This window comes from Coregonus clupeaformis, unplaced genomic scaffold (genome assembly GCF_020615455.1).
Source record: "Coregonus clupeaformis isolate EN_2021a unplaced genomic scaffold, ASM2061545v1 scaf1160, whole genome shotgun sequence".
NCBI classification, from domain to species: Eukaryota; Metazoa; Chordata; class Actinopteri; order Salmoniformes; family Salmonidae; genus Coregonus; species Coregonus clupeaformis.
The window spans coordinates 97,280-118,696 of record NW_025534614.1 but is presented as its reverse complement, the minus strand read 5'-3'; the positions used below and the strand labels follow the sequence as shown (position 1 = coordinate 118,696).

Here is a 21,417-nt window from a genome sequence, read left to right as displayed (position 1 = left end):
ATAGTGCACTCCTTTTGACCAGGGCCCGTAGGGCACTATAAGGGGAATAGGGTGCCATTTGGGATGCTCCCTCTGACCATGAGACCGACCACTTGCCGACCGAGGGACTATATGACAGAGGGGGGATTATGAGGGATTGCTAGGGACGGAGGGCGTGTTGAGGAATGATCTGTCCTGACAGACAGAACACTGAGATCCACTTACCCAGCACAGCGGCTTCTCTCTTATAAACTGATTAGGATCAGCTATTCACTGGCAGTATCTTAACCTTTCCTTTATTGAGTACAATGACAAAACTGGACCTGCCGAGGGAGGGTTAACTGAGGGTTAACTGTGGTTAAAGAAGAGACATTAAACTCCCAAATCTAATTTTGTCAGATGTTTCCAGACTCCAAAAGTAGTCTAATGTCAATTTCATCAGACTACTATTGAGGTATGAAAACATCTGACAAACTTTAATGTTTGTTGAGTATAATGTCCCATTAACACTACATTAGGAACATTAACATTCCGGGGGGATTCAAGCGTCATATAGAATCATTTTGGTTTCAATACACATCCCTTTTTCCTCATCATTTTGTGGCCACTTTGACCACTAATTAGCTAACAAGATTAAGAGCAGAGTCAATTAGTGACACAGTTCCTTCATCTTCCTCAAAGCCACTCTCAGCTCGATAAAGCTCCAGGACTTTGTTCACAACAATGCAGTGCTGGGGGTCTAGTTCTCTCTCTCTCTCTTCTCTCTCTCTCTCGTCTCTCTCTCTCTCTCTCTCTCTCTCTCTCTCTCTCTCTCTCTCTCTCTCTCTCTCTCTCTCTCTCTCTCTCTCTCTCTCTCTCTCTCTCTCTCTCTCTCTCTCCTCTCTCTCTCTCTCTCTCTCTCTCTCTCTCTCTCTCTCTCTCTCTCTCTCTCTCTCTCTCTCTCTCTCCTCTCTCTCTCTCTCTCTCTCTCTCTCTCTCTCTCTCTCTCTCTCTCTCTCTCTCTCTCTCTCTCTCTCTCTCTCTCTCTCTCTCTCTCTCTCTCTCTCTCTCTCTCTCTCTCTCTCTCTCTCTCTCTCTCTCTCTCTCTCTCTCTCTCTCTCTCTCTCTCTCTCTCTCTCTCTCTCTCCTCTCTCTCTCTCTCTCTCTCTCTCTCTCTCTCTCTCTCTCTCTCTCTCTCTCTCTCTCTGTGCGTGCGTGCGTGCGTGCGTGCGTGCGCAAATGTCTGTGTCTGTATGCAGGTGTACATCTGTGTGTGTGTTGCTGATTGACTAGTGTGCAGGCATACAACAATCCCCTTTTGAAGTGTTAAACAGACCTGAATAATTCAATCCTCTCTAAGTATAGCTCTTAATCCACCATTTACATCTCTGAAATAGGCCTGTTGATGTAGGCAGGCCCAGAGCTATAGTACCCCTATTCAAATGAATGCAATGTACCTCTTAGTGGTTAGATTTAGGCTTGGAGTAAGGTTGTTACAATAGATCTTAGGTCTGCACTTATAGTCAGAGACAACCTCAATGAGATGAAAGTCTGTTGTCGTCCTCTCCCTGTGCACTGATCCGAGGTCAGTTTTGATGTATACCTCCCAGTGGTTAAGTTTGGCCTTAGGGTAGGGATACCTGATCCTCGATCAGCTGCCGTTACCTTCTCTCAAATCTCTGTGCTTATAAAGACAAGTCATTATCCCATATGTAATACTGTTCCAAGGTCAGGTTTTGCTTTGTCCCTCCCAGTGGTTCAGTAAAGGCTTGGGTAAACTGATCCGGGTAAACTGATCCTAGATGTGTTCTTACCTCCTCATGTCTTCCTGGATGTAGAGGTGGAGGAGCTGTCTGGGGATACTGAAGGACAGCGTACACTCCTCCATCTGTTCTCTCACCAGCATCCATTTACTGTCCACCGTCTGGAACCTGTAGACCTTACACACCGGGTTCTTAAAGACTGGGAGAGAGGGAGGGAGGAGGTGGAGAGGGAGAGGGGGAGAAGGAGGGTAGAAAGAGGGAGAGGGAGAGAGCGAGACAGAGAGAGGGAGGGGGAGGGGGAGGGGGAGGGAGAAGGGGGAGAAAGAGGGAGGGAGAGGTGGAAAAGGGGGGGATAAAGAGGGAGAGAAGTAGAAGGGGGAAAGAGAGAGAGACATACAGTATCAACCATCATGACATATTGAAAATGATTACGTACACCTTCAAAGACATTTCTAAGTTTCACAAACATTAAACAGACGATGGGCTTTGGTTCTAAACAAACTATGATACCGGGGAAAAACCCAAGGACAAAACTCAAATCCTTCAAAAAACGTATTTTCATGTGGCATATGCTGCAAATGAAATCCCATAATCAATAACTGTGTCTGCGATAGATAAGGTTGTTGCTTGCTTCTCATCTTCCAAGAGCCACATCTCTCTCTCTATCGCTCTTTCTCCATCTCTCTCTCCAAGTATTAGAAAATTAAGAATATAAGATATCTCAGCTAAGTCCATTAAACGATTCTTTCCATATTAAACAATCCCTTCACTGCATTCCATTTCCATTTATATTGCTTGTTTATGATAGAGCAGTGAAGGAAAGGGAAAAGACGGTTGATTCCCCAAACTTTGCCTCACCGTCTTCTCCTATTAAACCCCATTCAAATTCAACCCTTCCACTCCTCCTCCTCCTTCTTCTTAGAGTGGCTAATAGCGGCAATCATGTGGCAACCAAAAAACAGCTTTAATACTCTTATCAGTGTCCTGGCAGTCGGTGGGCGAGAAAGCCGGAAAAAGCCGTACGCCTCAAACAGCTATTCGCAGTTCGCTGCCGTTGCTCCTTTTCTTCGATGCCACGCTAACGTTCTAGAAGGAAGTCACTCAATAGTAATAAGCTGAAGCGCTTCGATGGTAGAAGAAGAGACTTCACCAAGATGTGTAATGCCACCAAAAAAGCTACGCAGCACGGCGGGTTGGGAATCACAAGTGTGACCCAAGCACTTATTCCTCCACTTGAAAAAATAAAATCACTTCCCCTCTTCCTTGTGAAGCTGCAACCAACCAACTAACAGTGGTATTGAAATTCCAACTCCTGGAGGAGAGGAGAGGAGAGGAGAGGAGAGGAGAGGAGAGGAGAGGAGAGGAGAGGAGAGGAGAGGAGAGGAGAGGAGAGGAGAGGAGAGGGAAGAGGAGGCCCCGTTAACATATGCACCCGTTTGCCATCCATTTACATTCCAAGGTGCAAATTCAATTCAGAGACTAGCCCACACTCCGTCATCCCTTTTCAATGTCAGGGCCTTATTCTGAGCACTTTGTCCTGGGTATTCCATACAGAAGGCAACAGAGCGTTGGAGAGTGTAGTGACAACCGTGTGGATGTTCGGGCACAGCGAGGGGCGGCATGGCAGTGGAGAGACCTTCTAATTGGACGATAATGTGTCAGAGATGACTTTTACTTGAGGCACTGGGGTGGGAAGTAATGTAGTGTTCAGTTCAGTGTCAAGGACAGTCAGAGAGGTAGGAATCAGGCCCCTGGAAGGTTGGCTAGTACACACTAGAGCTAAGCCCATCCATAGTTACTGGAACCAGTGCTAGAAAGGACTATGTGAAAAGATGATATACGATCTGGCAAAGTATGGCTGAGGTCAGCAATCAACACACTAGTGTGAAAAGTGAAAAATAAGAAAGGGTTAAACTCCCACACCTGAAAAAAACTCTTTTTTTTTAGCTGAAAGATGATGGCCAGAGCTTACCCATGGTGTCACACAACGATGTAAGTCAATAAGCCATCGTTTTAGTCAAAGTATGATATATTTGGGCTTGAGGTGCCAAATTCGAATGTGTGACTTCGGATGTTTCCGTGGGTCTCCTGTGCCTTTTAGTATGAGATGACGTGGAAATTATTTTCAGCCTACGTTTAGTTTCAGGGCTGGGTTTTATTTAAATGTTACCACCCACCAGCATGGCAATGTTTATTAACCAGAAACACCTTCTGCAAAGTTCTTCCTATTCGCGAGTCGTCTGAGAGCCAAACAACTTTTCTCTGTAGCCTACACTTGGGTTTCCACTAGATAAAACAGCCACAATGTCATAATTGGCTTTTTCGTACAAATTCATGAAAACCAACATTTGCTTTTTTGGTCCTAATGTAAGTTTAGGGTTAGGGTTAGGCTAAGGTTAGCAGTGTTGTTAATGTTAGGGTTAAGGTGAGTTAATAACTGAAATTGTGCTCACATAACTTTCATTAGCTGGCTAAGGTTAGCTTAGCATGATAGCTAATTACACTGACAGCTGTCAACCAGTGCCCTATTTGTTGTTATTTCTCTGCTACACTGGGAAATCACCACAATGTTCCCACCCCCAATTCCTGAATATGTATTAACAGCCTGTGTCAGTCTTCGAGTTGGACCCTAAACGAGGACAGGAATTACTCGAAAAACGTGCGGAAACTTCCTCTGAGGTGGGCCCTTTAAGCTTTTTAGGCATAATTTTTTCATAATCATTATATTCATGTAAACATCAAAAAAGTATAGCTATGATTTGAAATGGAGACCTTGATCTTGGATTAAATGACACTGTTGCTGCTGCTGTGTGGAGAGGGACAGGATTCTAGAGGGCATTTCAAAGAGTAAGTCAGAATTAAAAAGAGAAAGCGAGGGAGAGGAGAGCGGGAGAGGAGAGAGGGAGAGGAGAGCGGGAGAGGAGAGAGGGACAGATGGAGAGCGAGATGAAGGGATGACCGGTACCTTACAGCGGTCGAAGGAGCGGATTAACCTCTGACCTCCCCCCGCCGCCACGCTAATCTGAAGGCCAATCAGATCGCTCCGTCCTCCTCTCCCCACACCTCTTAAGGAAACGACTTCTTCCCTGGGCGTCCCCCCCTCCTGTGTGTGTGTGTGTGTGTGTGTGTGTATGTATCCTTCTCCGCTTGCCCCCCTCTGAAAGGTAATACAAGTGAAGGGCTAAATTGCATTAGTCAATCTCGCTAAGTCTGCGGGGAGCGTATTATAGTGATGGAACGCAGCTGTGCCACCCGCCTTCCTGCAACCCACCCCACGCCTGGTGCCCGCCGCTCGCTAGCTAATTGCGACAGCTAGTGCCAATGACGACGGGTATAGAGAACGGAGCAGCAAGGAAAGTCATACCAACACACGTTGAGGACAGAAATAGAGACAGAGAAGAAGAGGAAGATAAGACATTCTAGAAAGTACCAAGATACGATAATAAGGAAAGGGAAATAAAAAAAAATGAAGAAGAAGAGGAGGAGTTGGAACCTCAGAAGGGTTTCATTTCCCCTCTGGAGAGGAACGAGGGATAAGAAAAGTGAAAGAAGGGTTTTATACTCCCAACACAGCAGGGAGCAGTGACCTTCTCAAGTCTCTCCTTCTCCTCCTCCCTCCCTCTTTCCCGCTCTCTTTTTCTCACTCCTGGTGTTTCTTCTAGGTTCTTCGCTCACAGTGCTTGGGTAACAAGCGGAGTGTGTTGCGCCATTCAGGGGCTTCTCCCTTAATTGGTATCACAGGATCGACAATGCGTCGCTTCCGCTTGTCTGCCTCTACAGCCAGTCCACACAGAACAGATACAGAACCAGGACTGGAGCAGCCAAGGGAGGCAGACGGACCTTCGCCTTGTCTGAGGATATAAAAACCTGCTTTAAAGGGGCACTTCACCATTATATAAATATATTTTTTTACATCATATTAATTCTGTCCTGCACCTATACCAGTGTCTAGGTCTTTTAAAATTATTTTTTCTACATTTTGTAGTCAAATAGAAAAGAAGAAAAGGTCCCAAGAAAATGACCCGCTATGATGTCATCGGAGACACTGGTGTGGTGCTCCAGATAATGAATAAAAGGTTACAAAGGGGTGAATCCCTTTAAAGCCCACATTGGCCAAGTCTCACACATTCTCTACTGTCAACTGGCTCTCCCTCCCTTTACTCACTTAAGCCAAGGCTTCCCGTTTTAATCTGAGAATGAATAATATTAATTCTTTAATCAAAATGGGTAGCCCCATTGAGACTTCAAATCTCTTTAGCGGGACAAGGTTAGTCAAGGGCGGCGCAATTTCCAATAAGAAAACCAAGAAGTATAGGGGGGTTAACTTAATGTATGACTTTATTACACTATGTCAATTTCAAGCTGCTTTTGGGGGTAACGCTAGGTCATGGTAATTGCAGGGGTGTAATAGGGGTTTGTAAGGGAAAATGCAAAAAGCATGTGTGATAATAAACCATTTTTCATAATAAACTAAATTTCACTAGGAGAGGTTGGGGTGGTTGGTGAGACAAGGGGGGGAAGTGGGGTCAAATTAGAGGGGATCCAATTAGCCTTAAAGCGCTTCCCAGTGATTCCAGGGTTGCCATGACGATGGAAGTCAGCAGTCAAATTACAGGTGTTCAAAAGGTAGAAGGAACAAGCGTAGTTGAACTTACCAGCACCCGTCTGGGGGCTATTATCTTTGTCGTTTGGGGTTCCCTGTGATGACTCACAAATTAAGGTGCACTGTGGGAAGAAGAGAGAGAGAGATGTTTGATGTCAACTCTCCGCCATCAATCACACACATATGAATTTACATTTAACTCTGCTTTTCTCTGAGCAGCGGGGCGGCCACGTCTATCTTCACATGTTGCTGGTTCAGCATGTCTTGCTCTTTAAATACGTTTTAATTTAGCTCAGTGTTTTTTTGGACAGCAGGAGGTAAATGACAGGTGAAGCTAAACACACAAACACACACACACACACACACACACACACACACCAACCCTCCGTCATTCAAGAACGCTCCATGTGTTTGTCACCGTCCCCTTTGATAGTGAGTATCTTCCCATCACAGCTGCTGAATGTCCCTTTTTGATGATGCGTGTGGGAAAAGACATGACATCAAAGTGCTAGTGACAACCAACAGTCTTCAGACCTCTCTCTCTGTCAGTGGCATCGAGGCTGACAAACCATCAGAATTAAACTTTAGCAGGTACCAACTACTGAGAATTTAGCGAAACAAGGTAGCTTTATTTACATCAGGGGAATTTAGTGAAACACGGTAGCTTTATTCACGTCAGGGGAATTTAGTGAAACAAGGTAGCTTTATTTACGTCAGGGGAATTTAGCAAAACACATTAGCTTTATTCACGTCAGGGGAATTTAGCGAAACAAGGTAGCTTTATTCACATCAGGGGTATTTAGTGAAACAAGGCAGCTTATTCACGTCAGGGGAATTTAGTGAAATGAGGTAGCTTAATTCATGTCAGGGGAATTAAGTTAAACAAGGTTGCTGCATTCACATCAGGGGAACATAGCAGGGGTGAAACATAGGTGCAACTCCATACGATATGATGTGGCTATGTTCACGCCAGAGGAACTGAGCAGGAGTTTGTGAATTTCGGTGAAACTCCACATGATAATTGCATTTCGATTTTCGTTTTCGTGTGTTGCACTTTCATTCAGTGGCGTCTATCATGCATAGTGTTAGGGGTGTGAACGTTTAAACGTTAAAAAGTTTAAACGAAATTAGGATCCTTAACGTTAAGCAAAATCCCTAACTGAAAAACAATGTTTGTTTTTTTACGTAAATGCAGAAAGTAAACAGCATTGTGGGACAATTTCAGCAACAACTAAGAGCGTTGAAACACGAGGCTCAACTTTCCCCTGTTTTGGTGCCCTGGCTGGCTACCATGGTGTGAACAGCGTGAAGCGAACCCGTGCACATGCACAGAGACAGTGTGTGATTGTGTGAGAGCAAAGTGTAGCATCTCGCTCGTCTCTATATCCTAGCCTATTCATTGATGATAGGCCCTGCTTTGCTGAAGTTGTGAGACATTGCAAGCCAAGAAATTGCAAGATACGGCATTCCATTGCAAGATACAGCTTTTGATTGCCGACAGATAGGCCTAGTGAACGGTTCTGACTCTGTGTGCCTGGTGGCCGACCTGCCTATACTGTGCCCCTCCCCTCTTTCTCCGTCCCTCGCTAGCTCGCTATGAAAGATGCGAGTGTTTGTGTTCTCAGAAGTACGGCAACAAATCAGTCTCCTCCATTCCAAAAATACTGAATCTTAGGAGTCTTGACACTCAGAATACTGAATCTTAGGAATCTTGACACTCAGAAATGCGAGTCGACACCGGGAGTCAACGTGCAAGAAGTCGAGGAATCAATTATTTTGGAGTCAACTCTCCACCACCACATCATTGTCGTTAACAGTTGAAAAAAATAGCAGAGAAGTTAAATGAGAAGGAAATGCTAACTCTGCGAGGTGGAATTGAGGTACAGTAATGTTAGTACAGGTGCAACGCTAAACCATCTGAAAGGGACGCACAGTGAGACCCAAACTGTTGCTGGCAGCAGCACAGCTGTGTTGTGAATTAACTGAAAAACAATACAAAAATTGCTGTGTAAACATTAAGAAAAATTGTCAAATCAAAACTCCCACCCACCCCACCCACCTTACCGACCACACCCACCCACCCATACACACAAACTACACCAACAACAGAGGGCAGGACCCAGAGGCAGCCAGCCATATTAGAGCCCTAGTCAATTATATAAGACCGCTCTCTGTGACGCCGACTTACTCACAGTGGCAACACACACACACACACACTGCAGGCACAGAGAGCGAAGCTAATTTTGCTGCGACGAGGAGAAGTGTCAACAGACTACAGTTAGACTGGGTCAGTGAACACCCTATGCTACTGAGTTATGTTATCGCCTCATGTCTCAGAAAGACATCATTTCTACTATACGCAGATCCATTTTGACTGCCTCCTCATTCATGTACAAGTACCAGCCAGGTCATCCCAGATCGACTTCAGTATTCCACATTTGTCCAGGACCCCAGGATGTCGGGAGATGCCTTCAATACCATCCACTAGGGACAGTGTGAATGCCTATTACCATCAAGTAGGCTCGCGGCTTGCTAGCGCGTTGTGGATGGGGATAGAGGAGGGTCTTAAACAATGCGCTCCGGCTCGGAGGATCGCAGGTTCAATCCCAGTGCTAGGCACACATTTTTTTTCTTTCTGTTTTAACACCATCCTAAACCTTAACCCTTACCTTAACCAGTCGGAATTAATGCCTAAACTTAACCGTCATAATGTGAGACCGTGAGATCTTGTTGCAGGTACAGTGGTACACATATTATTGTATTTTAGACTAAACTAAATATTCCCATTGGGTGTAATAACTAGTCAAATGAAGGTAAAGTACATACATAAACTTTGTTTTTGGTGTGAAAGCACCCCATTGGGAGGACGTTTGAGCACTCTTCAGGTGTTTGGCGATCTCGGAAGAAGACATCAGCTCTCTCTCCCTCTTTCTCTTTCTTTCTCTCTCTCGTTCCTGTGTTTCTCAGATGGTGCAGTGTAGCATGTCGTGGTGGATTAGCGTAGTTGATTGTAGGTGGGATGGACTCACAAGGGAGATGCCACTTATTGGAACGAGGTGAGTCTGGTAGGAAGGCTATACGGCTATGGGGAACTAGGTTTAGTCGACTATCACACACACATAGAAGAAGGATGTGTGGGGCTCCATCTCTCTTTCTCTATCGCTCTCTAATTCTCTAATGCTCTTTGTCTGTGCACATAAGCACACACAGCACTCAGGCTGTCTAAGCCAATGGCCACACATACACAAACAAACTCACCCAGGTTCCAAGGGCTGTAAGGGCTTGATGAATCTCATTGGGCCACTTGAGCAGTGACAGACTAATCCTGCAAGCATTAGTGCTAGCCGAGACATCTGGAGGGGAGCGACTCTCTCTAACACACATACACACACACACACTCTCTCACTCTTTTCTCTCTCTCTGTGTCGTAAACACACACTCCCCTATCTCTCTCTGTTAATTGAATTTGCGGTGGTGTTGTCAGTGGTGTTGTTAGCGGTGCTGTCAGTGGTGTTGTGGTCAGTAGTGTTGTCAGTGTTGTGGAGCTGTTGAGTAACAGTGGCCTGCACACACGCACACACACACACACACACACACACACCCTCACCTTCTGGGCCTGCTGCACGTCGGCCGTGATGTGATCCATGTCCCTCTCCTCCATCTCCCCCATGTTCATACGGCTCACCAACACTGTCCCCACCGCCAACACACCATCAGAAGACCTGAGGGAGAGAGGGAGAGTGTCAGATATGGGAACGATGCAAGAGAGAGAGAATAGAGGTGTAGATGGAGTAGTCAATGGGACACAGAATAGAGGTCTAGATGGAGTAGTCAATGGGACAGAGAATAGAGGTGTAGATGGAGTAGTCAATGGGACACAGAATAGAGGTGTAGATGGAGTAGTCAATGGGACAGAGAATAGAGGTGTAGATGGAGTAGTCAATGGGACAGAGAATAGAGGTGTAGATGGAGTAGTCAATGGGACACAGAATAAAGGTGTAGATGGAGTAGTCAATGGGACAGAGAATAGAGGTGTAGATGGAGTAGTCAATGGGACAGAGAATAGAGGTGTAGATGGAGTAGTCAATGGGACACAGAATAGAGGTGTAGATGGAGTAGTCAATGGGACAGATAATAGAGGTGTAGATGGAGTAGTCAATGGGACAGAGAATAGAGGTGTAGATGGAGTAGTCAATGGGACACAGAATAGAGGTGAGAAAAATAAAATAAGATGTGGTGAGGAAATGAGCAGGAGAGGTCAAGAGAGACTGTAGGCTGGAGTTTCACGAAGCAACTCTCAAGAAATGTCTGTTGCAGTTGCAAGTGACAACATCTCAATCAACTTTGCTGATACACGAAGCAACTCAAACACATTTGAAATGCAACAATATGGTTTGAGAATTCTAAACCAATGTCATCTGCTGTGTTACATTGTGATTTTCACAAATCATTTGTTCATCGAACCGTTTGATTAATGTACAAGGATTGATTTTGAGAAAATGCTGGCTGTACAATTTAGCTAGCCAAAATGAAATTGCCAGCACTGTTCTAGCTAGCTAGCTAGCAATGAACTAACCAAGCTAGCAACTAACTAAGCTTAGGCTAGCTAGTTGAAACTGGTCAGAGAGGTCTGGGTTCACTTAAAACATGTATTGACAGCCAAACCATATACATAAACCTTTACTAGCCATGATGGCAATATTTATTAATACAGCTCCCGTTTAACTAATTATGTATCTTCTATCAACCTTGATGGCGGTTACCGCAGCAACAGGCAGCGCGAGTGACAGCTGTGTTGACATGACAACTGGGTCGGAGTTCTGTACCTTCGAATGGATCATGCGACAAAAGCCTTCGTTTTGATTGTGTTGCTTGCAACTAGTTTCACAAAAGTTGAAATGTTTGCAACTGGTCTGGATGCAACCAAGTTCCAGATGAATTGCTTATCAGTTGCTGGGGGTGTTACATGAAGCAATCCAAAAGCAACATAGTTGCGCCAAAGTTGCTTTGTGTAACCCCAGCACACTGTAGTCTAACCATTGTTACACACTCCCTCTCCCTCTTTCTGTGACAGGTACAAAACAGATATCACCGTTCTCATAATAGGGAGCACCAATTACTTTTCTGATGGGAAATCCATTGCCAGCAGTAGTTTATCACTCACACACACACACTCTCTCACTCACACACACAGGCAGGCACACACACACACACACACTCTCAAATGAAAAACAATTCTCCCTGGGTATTAAGCAAGCAGCATGTGATCTAATCCCCCAGTCAGATTGATCTGCCGCTAATGGGCCTGGTCCCACTCCCAGTGGACAATTAAGGGCTATCATAATCCCAGCCAACGCCTGGGGTGCCTGGGGAGAGAGAGAGAGAGAGAGGAGGATGACGCCCCGTTGAGAGAAGGAGAGGAGATGGATGGTGAGGGATGGAGAGGGAGAAGAGAGGGATCTGGAGAGAGGGAGAAGGGGGTGACACCCCGTGGAGAGGGGGAGAGGAAGGGAGGGATAGTGAGGAGGGATGGAGAGGGAGAAGAGAGGGATCTGGAGAGAGAAAGAAGGGGGTGACACCCCGTGGAGAGGAGGAGAGGAAGGGAGGGATAGTGAGGAGGGATGGAGAGGGAGAAGAGAGGGATCTGGAGAGAGAAAGAAGGGGGTGACACCCCGTGGAGAGGAGGAGAGGAAGGGAGGGATAGAGAGGAGGGATGGAGAGGGAGAAGAGAGGGATCTGGAGAGAGAAAGAAGGGGGTGACACCCCGTGGAGAGGAGGAGAGGAAGGGAGGGATAGTGAGGAGGGATGGAGAGGGAGAAGAGACTGATCTGAAGAGGGACTCAGGGAAATGCGGCAGTGGCGTTCTCGCTCAGAGACTCATTTGCACACGGCGGTCCCTCGCTACGCAGAGCGATAGAAGTTTGTTGATGGATCCTAGGACCCTTGCCAGACATCTGCTTCAGTGTTTACCTTTCCTGGTACCCCACCCCACCCCAATCCACCTCCTCTCCCTCCTTTTCCACTCATCCCCCTCACAGAGAACATTCCGGAAAGTCACCCTGACTTTGAGTAAACATGGTCAGTCCAGATCGAGCCTCTCGTTCACTCAGCTTATAATGGAGAAAATGAGATTAGCATGTCGTTCTATTTAACACCTGTCGCACAGCAAAGAGACCACCACCGTCACTGCAACAGGGCTACAGTGGCCCACCTAGGTACACTTTTCAGATTGCTTTAGTGCCTTACCATAATGAAACATTGCACTTAAATAAACAGTGCAGGCTTTAAAGTCCTACTCTTACTCCATGCAAGGCTTTAAAGTCCTACTCCCAATCCATGCATGGCTTTAAAGTCCTACTCCATGCAAGGCTTTAAAGTCCTACTCCTACTCCATGCAAGGCTTTAAAGTCCTACTCCCAATCCAGGCATGGCTTTAAACTCCTACTCCTACTCCATGCATGGCTTTAAAGTCCTACTCCTACTCCATGCATGGATTTAAAGGCCTACTCCTACTCCATGCATGGCTTTAAACTCCTACTCCTACTCCATACATGGCTTTAAAGTCCTACTCCTACTCCATACATGGCTTTAAAGTCCTACTCCATGCATGGCTTTAAAGTCCTACTCCTACTCCATGCATGGCTTTAAAGGCCTACTCCAGTCTCATTTTCAGCTCATTTATCACCTGATTTACTTTACAAAAGGCACATCTCAATAGGTGGTATCCTCATGACATACTGCAGCACTAGTGGGGGGGTGGGCCTTTCCTCTTTTGTTCTCTGTTACTCCTCTAATGTTCCTCAAGCAAGGAGGGAGGCCGAAGACGTCACGAATCTCCATCAGACCAACCTTATGAATACCCTACTCCTTGAAGTTTGCAAATGTGTCTACATATTATTTGACCCTTTAGTGTGTGTACTTCACAGTATGTATACTTGGGATATCGCTTTTCAACAGTAAAAGTAAAACAAATAGCTGGAGGACGTCTTTAAGGTAATTGATTTATGTGTGGGAGCGACGGGAGATGATGTCATAGTTGTACAAACTGTAGCATGCAAACAGATGGGGGGATCATATAATAATATAATAATATGCCATTTAGCAGACGCTTTTATCCAAAGCGACTTACAGTCATGCGTGCATACATTTTTTTGTGTATGGGTGGTCCCGGGGATCGAACCCACTACCTTGGCGTTACAAGCGCCGTGCTCTACCAGCTGAGCTACAGAGGACCACTGTCAGTGGTGGTGCGATCCCCGGGATATGATGCTTGGCACCTTTAAAATAACACGCTTTCACAGTTTTCTTACATCAGTTTGTGTGTGTGTGTTTGTGTGTGTGTGTGTGTGTGTGTGATAATAATGACCAATATAGCTTAAAGGCAGGATAAGGAGAAGTTGGTTCAAATCAAGCGAGTGCGTGAACAGACAGAAGTTGCCTTCCTGGCAAGACGGTCGTAGCGAGCAACGCAGCTACAATCTATCTGTTAGAGCTGTGATTGACCTCAAATTAACTTTGAAGCTGCGGAGCGCTGCCGGAAAAAAAAGATAGACAGTAAAGAATCTCCTCTCCTCCATCCTCCCACGACTTCTCCACCTCCTCTTCCTCGGGTTCTGGAGTTGGCATTGAACATTATCTGCAGATTGCTCTGCCTGCCTGTGATCTCCCCGCTCAACCGTCCTCATCTAATTGGCCCAGAGTTGGCTTTTTGTGACAGCGCTTAATCAGAGCAGCTTTGTTAAAGAGACAAAGAAAAGATGTGCTTAAAGGGACACTTCGATGCTGTTTGTAAAGGTTGTAAAGTAAACCCTGGTATGGTTCTGGAGATGATGAATATGAGGTTAAAAAGTGGTGAGGTATGTCTTTAAAGCGCCTGTCGTGTATTTGGAATCGTTCACAAAACAATTAGTTATCAAGGAAGCTGTTTATTGCATTTAAGGCTGATTTATTTTGTAACCCTTCTTCAGTTTGCAAACGTCTCAGAGTGACACAAATCTGTACTAATAACTCATACAAGTCTGGGTAATGAAATGCATATGTCACGTGGCTCTATTTAGTCCTTTTACTTTATTCCCTCATGTGTGCTTTATTTTGAATGTATTAACCTAGAAGTGCTTTAAATATTTATCCTATCGTGTGGTGTTTTGGTTTATTTCTTATTTCCTTATTTGAGTGAATTCGTTTACTTTTGAATTGGTTAACCTCCTTTTGAGTGTTTGTCTAGTTGTGGGAATGAGTGTTAGTCAGGGACCTGAGCCACACCCCCCACACCTGAGGAGCATTGGGGCTAATGAGGTGACCCTGCACAAAGGCAGCTCTCAGACGAGACAGCCTACAGAGAACAGGTGAAGGCCCTGGGAGTGTGGTGCCAGGAAAATAACCTCTCCCTCAATGTCGACAAAACAAAGGAGCTGATAGTGGACTTCAGTAAACAGCAGAGGGCCATGCCCCTATCCACATTGACGGGACCGCTGTGGAGCAGGTGGAAAGATTCAAGTTCTATGGAAGACACATCACTGACGATCTGAAATGGTCCGCCCACACAGACAGTGTGGTGAAGAAGGCGCAACAGCGCCTCTTCAAACTCAGGAGGCTGAAGAAATTTGGCTTGGGACCTAAAACCCTCACAAACTTTTACAGATGCATAATTGAGAGCATCGGGCTGTATCACCGCTTGGTACAGCAACTACACCGGCCGCAACCGCAGGGCTCTCCAGAGGGTGGTGCAGTCTGCCCAACGCATCACCGGGGGCAAATTACCTGCCCTCCAGGACACCTACAGCGCCCAATGTCACAGGAAGGCCAAAAAGATCATCAAGGATAACAACCACCCGAGCCACTGGCTGTTCACCCCGCTATCATCCAGAAGGCGAGGTCAGTACAGGTGCATCAGGGACCGAGAGACTGAAAACAGCTTCTATCTCAAGGCCATCAGACTGTTAAATAGCCATCACTAGGCGGCTTCCACCCGGTTACGTAACCGCTGCCCCATATACATAGACTTGAAATCACTGGCCACTTTAATAATGGAACACTAGTCACTCTAATAATGTTTACATATTTTTGCTTTACTCATATGTATATACTGTATTCTATACTAATATACTGTATTTTAGTCTATGCCACTCTGACATTGCTCATCCTAATATTTCTAATATTTATATATTCCTTAATTCCATTCTTTAACGTTTAGGTTGTGTGTATTATGTGTATTGTTGTAAATTGTTAGATATACTGCACTGTTGGAGCTAGAAACACAAGCATTTCGCTACACCTGCAATAACATCTGCTAAACATGTGTATGTGACAAATACAATTTGATTTGATTTGATTTGAGATTCAAGCCAGCAATGGGAGAGGACAGGTGCCCCAGGCTGTGGTCAGCCACACCACTACTGTGTCTGGGGAGAGGGGACCGGATGAGGGTGACCAATGTTCCCTCTAACCTGCCACGCAGAAATATCAGCCCACAGAGAGAAACACAAGATTGAACTTCACTCAACTTTCTCGAGCAGTGGTCACCAACCGGTCAATCTTCAAGGCATTCCTAGTCGATCGCCAAACATTTCTGTAAAAATGTTTTTTTTTTGTCTTGGGCTGTTGGCGTTAGGTACACCCGATTCAGCTGCCCTGTGCGCCGGGTAAGCGAACTGTTGCCATTTTGAACCATTTCATGTGTCTGAAGGTGCAAACTCTGCCTTCCGGGTGGGCCCAGAGAGCAAATCAACTGCACTATAGGCCTACCGCTGGCCAATCGGATGGCTCAGACGACCGTGTCTGCAGTAACGTAGCAGGCATAAAATAAAGCTACAGCGAAGTTGATACTGTGAGATTTCAAAACGTTTAAAACCACGACTAGAGAGAGACTGTCAACGAATTCAGCAAGAGATGCTGTTTTTATGAGTGAGTTCATGTTTAAGTTCTTACTCAGCACTGTCAACACCTTGTATTCAACACTTTTAGAAGCCATCAAATGTGTGTTCTCTCTACTTTCACTCAGCGCTACAACGCACACTGCAGCAGTAATGAATGAGTAGGAAAGTGTATCTATAGGCTTGTGTTGTTGTTATTATTAGCAGTTTGGGTCTTTTTTAATATTGAGGAATATTTCACTTTCTCTGTTCATACTGTAGGAGTAACAACATAAATGTGTGCATTAGGCAGAAATAATGCGGTGCGACTCGAGTTTCGCCATCAGCTGGAAGACTGTGTCCCTTTTTGGTCAGTGTCAGTGGAGGAAAGGGAGAGCGGAGGGATGTTGAGAGGTGGACCCTCAGTCTGCTGCTCTCCCCCTCCACTGAGACTGAGCATCAGATGCAGGCACCATCAGCCCAGTAAAATAAAAAGCACATTATTTAAATGCATGCTCACTCAGCTGTGCTTCACAAGTAATACAACCACAGATGTATTATCGGTGTAATCATATAGCCTACCTACAATTTTGAAATATAATTGTAAAAAATGGCATGAACAACAATGCATTGGCAGGGCAATTCAAGCAAAGCCAATATGCGGTTATGATGTATTGGGTCTATAGCTTACTGCACAAAACTCATTGCTACAGTATTGTTTTTAATTGGTTAATGTTGCATAGGCTTAGGTTTTTTAAGTCATGTAAAAAAAAATCGTAGTGGTAGATCTCGGCTTGCATTTTGACTCAAAGTGATCTTGACACAGAAAAGGTTGGTGACCACTGTTCTAGAGTTGTCACGCCCTGGCTCTGGGGACTCTTGTATGTTGAGCCAGGGTGTTAGTTTCTTTGTGTAGTGTCTATGTTTCGTTTTCTATGTTCTGTTCTAGGTTATGTGTTTCTATGTTGGCCGGGGTGGTTCTCAATCAGAGGCAACGAGAATCAGCTGTTGCTTGTTGTCTCTGATTGGGAACCATACTTAGGCAGCCTTTTGTGCACTTGTGATTCGTGGGATCTTGTTCCGTGTAGGTTTGTGTTATTGACCGAGGACTTCACGTATCGTTTTGTTATTTTGTTGTTGTATTGTGTCGTGTTGCTAAGTACTATTCAAGTATGTACTCATATCACGCTGCGCCTTGGTCCGCTCATTATGACGATCGTGACAGAAGATCCCACCAAAACAGGACCAAGCAGCGTTTCCAGGAGCAAACGCCGGGTAAGGAGCTGGAGAGGTTGGCGATGGGCCAATGGTGGTCCTGGGAGGACATGTTCGCGGGTAAAGGGCCATGGGCTAAAGTTAAAGCCCTGGCGAGAGAGGAGGTACGGCGCCAACAGTGTCGTCGTCGGACAGACGAGAGGCACCCCCAATAAAAAATGTTGGGGGGGCACACGGCATGGACGACGGGGCTGCTGGAGGCAGATACAGGGCGAGTTTGTGGACGAGGAGAGAAGGCCACCAGGTTACGGGGGCCATTGGTCGTTAGAGGGAGGGAGAGTGTAGAGGCACGGCGAGAGGTACTGAGGTGTGTTACCAGTCCGGTCCGGCCCGTTCCTGATCCCCGCACAAGGCCAGTGGTGTGTGTTCCCAGTACGGTCCGGCCTGTTCCTGTCCCTCGCACCAAGCCTGTGGTGCGCGTCGTCAGTCCGGCACAGCCCGTGCCTGTTTCACCGGTGCCTGGTCAGGTACCGGTCAGCTGCTCCACACCGGAGCCTAAGCAATCCGCTCCACCGATGTGCAGTCCAGCTCCAGCCAGCGGGGCCAGACCAGACCAGGGGCGCTACGGGGGGTTGTTAGAGGGTGGTGGTCACGCCCGGAGCCGGATCCGCCTCCGAGGTGGAATGCCCACCCGGCCCCTCCCCTGTTGGGTTTATGTTGGCGCGGTCACAGTCCGCGCCTTTGGGGGGGGGGGTACTGTCACGCCCTGGCTCTGGGGACTCTTGTATTTTGAGCCAGGGTGTTAGTTTCTTTGTGTAGTGTCTATGTTTTGTTTTCTATGTTCTGTTCTAGGTTATGTGTTTCTATGTTGGCCGGGGTGGTTCTCAATCAGAGGCAACGAGAATCAGCTGTTGCTTGTTGTCTCTGATTGGGAACCATACTTAGGCAGCCTTTTGTGCACTTGTGATTCGTGGGATCTTGTTCCGTGTAGGTTTGTGTTATTGACCGAGGACTTCACGTATCGTTTTGTTATTTTGTTGTTGTATTGTGTCGTGTTGCTAAGTACTATTAAAGTATGTACTCATATCACGCTGCACCTTGGTCCGCTCATTATGACGATCCTGACAAGAGTTTTCCCTGTTAACACTATCAACGTTTCCCTTTACTGTGGCAATTGTGATCGAATCAACTTAGTATTAGCCACTTTCAATGCAACATACCGAAACAAAACTAACTATGGAAGAGATTTTGTTGTAGGCATTGACACGCACTATTCAGCCCGTACTCTACACAGACCGGTACGGCATAAAAAAAAATCTGAGCTGCAGTAGGCCTATATGTAAATAGACCATTGCCATATATGGATCTGTGACATTTACTTTGAACTGGACTGTGTTTGCAGCATGAGCGGTCATGAGTAGATGTGCTTGTTTTGAGATCAAAGTGAAAGCTGCATGTAGTCACGTGTGCACATTTTGTTCATATCCTTTACTAGTTAGTGAGTTAGTAGCCCAGTTATAGATAATTTGTAGTCAGCAATAGGGGAGTGATTGCTTCCTACAAGAGCACAAAACGTGTACATTTCTAGACATCTTTGAAAAGCGAGTCAAGTAAAGAGCTTTTTTTTTGTCTTAAAGGGGCAGTGTTGTATTTTGAGAAAGGCTTGAAAAAGCTAAGTAGCCAATAGGCAGAGGGTAGCATAATTTGTCTGATTCTCTTTAATAATACTGTCACGGTTTCGGCCGAGGCTGCTCCTCCTCCTTGTTCGGGCAGGCTTCGGCGGTCGTCGTCTCCGGAGTACTAGCTGCCACCGTTCTATGTTTCATGTTCGTTTGGTTTTGTCTCTTTGTAACACCTGTCCCTTGTTTGTGTTTGATTGTGTTCCCTATTTAGTTTCGTTTGTTTGGGTCAGGTGTTATGCGTGATTGTATTTGTCAGCTTGCCTCCGAGGAGTTTGTCTCTCTCGTTTGTTGTATTTTTCGAGAGTTCGCACTGCGTGCGCTTTTTCTTGTTTTCCGCACTGTGTGTTGTGCGTAATTGTTCGCGCCGCCCGGTTGGGTTGGCGACTCTTTTCCTGTATTGGATTTACTAAAGTCTGTTGAAGTCATCCTTGTTCCTGCGCTTGATTCCCTACACTCATCCACACACAGCACTCTGACAGAATCACGCATCATTCCATGGAATCAGCAGGAGCGACCGCGCCAACAGCAGGTATGGAGGAACGTCTTTGTGGGCAGGAGGACCGGATTAACCAGGTCTGTCATGCCCTGGAGGGGGTGATGAACACTCTCCACCGATGGGAAACCAGCGGGGTACCCACGACCCCACCTACCGAACCATCCCCATCGGTCAGTCCTCCTGTCCCATCTCCGGAACCCAGTGGGATTCGGCTCTCGCTCCCGAGGGCGTACGACGGCTCCGCTGCCGGGTGTCAAGGGTTCCTGCTGCAAGTGGAGCTCTACCTCGCCACCGTACACCCGGCGCCCTCGGGACACGAGAGCGTCTCAGCCCTCATCTCCTGTCTCACCGGCAAGGCGTTGGAGTGGGCCAACGCCGAATGGAGGAGAATGGACGCCGCTACCACTACCTATGCGGAGTTCTCCCGCCGCTTCCGTGCTGTGTTTGACCATCCACCAGAGGGGAAGGCGGCGGGGGAGCGTCTGTTCTACCTCCGACAGGGGATGAGGAGCGCCCAGGACTTTGCCTTGGAATTCCGGACTCTAGCGGCCGATGCAGGGTGGAATGAGCGGGCCCTTATAGACCACTTCCGTTGCAGCCTCCGGGAGGACGTCCAGCGAGAGTTGGCGTGCAGGGACACCTCGTTGACCTTTGACCAACTTGTCGACATGGCCATTCGGCTGGATACCCTGCTCGCCACCCATGGACGTCCCGGGTGGGGTTCGCCCATTCCACTCTCCAGCACCTCTGAGCCGAGCCCTATGGAGCTCGGGGGTGCTGGCGCTAGAGAACGGAGGAGTAGGAACCCGAGGGGGCCGTTCCCTGCACTAATTGTGGCCGTGGAGGGCACACCGCGGCTAGGTGTTGGGGAGGGTCCCCCGGTGGAGGAGAAGGCAGGTCACGCATTGGGGGGTCCCCCCAGGTGAGTAGGCGCCCTACTTACCCAGAGCTTTCTGTCGTTCACCTAACCTTGCCTGTTTGTTTTCCACAGGTTGCACCTCGTTCCCAGCATAAGGCGCTGGTAGATTCAGGCGCAGCTGGGAATTTTGTAGATCGCCAGTTTTGTATAGAGTTAGGGATTCCCCTCCTTCCAGTTGATAAGCCTTTCCCTGTTCATGCCCTAGATAGCCGTCCGTTAGGGTCTGGGTTGATTAGGGAGGTCACAGCACCCCTTCAAATGATGGCGCAGGAGGGTCATGAGGAGACGATTCAGCTCTATCTGATTGACTCTCCTGCGTATCCGGTAGTGCTGGGCCTTCCCTGGTTGATGACCCATGACCCTACTATTATGTGGCGAGAGAAAGCTCTTAAAGGGTGGTCTGCCCAGTGTGAGGGGCGGTGTCTGGGTGTTTCCATAGGGGCGACCTCGGTGGAAAGTCCGAATCTAATGACAGCACTGCATATTCCCCCGAGTATGAGGATTTGAAACTGGTGTTTAGTAAAACTAGGGCGGCGCAGCTGCCGCCTCATAGACGGGGGGATTGTGCGATAGATCTCCAGTCAGGAGCAGCTCTCCCGCGGAGCCATGTGTATCCCTTGTCTCAAGAGGAGAGGAAGGCAATGGAGACGTACATCGCTGAGTCTCTGAGACAGGGATACATACGGGCCTCCACTTCACCCGCTTCCTCGAGTTTCTTTTTGTGAAGAAAAAGGATGGAGGTCTGCGCCCGTGTATTGATTACCGCGGTCTCAATCAGATTACGGTGAAGTACAGCTATCCACTTCCTCTGATTGCGACTATGACGGAGTCACTGCACGGTGCGCAGTTCTTTACAAAATTGGATCTCAGGAGCGCATATAACTTGGTGCGCATTAGAGAGGGCGATGAATGGAAGACAGCGTTTAGCAC

General features: G+C 46.9%; 1 protein-coding gene across 1 annotated transcript in view; it reads right to left on the bottom strand.

Annotated features, from left to right (window-relative positions):
• LOC121535994 (type II inositol 3,4-bisphosphate 4-phosphatase) overlaps positions 1-21,417 on the bottom strand; it is a gene marked incomplete at both ends in the record, with an annotated part of 171,424 nt that overhangs the window by 55,310 nt on the left and 94,697 nt on the right. Inside the window, 3 exon segments of the mRNA XM_045217638.1 lie at positions 1,773-1,920; positions 6,377-6,446; positions 9,932-10,046. Of these exon segments, the coding sequence (XP_045073573.1) occupies positions 1,773-1,920; positions 6,377-6,446; positions 9,932-10,046 (333 nt within the window).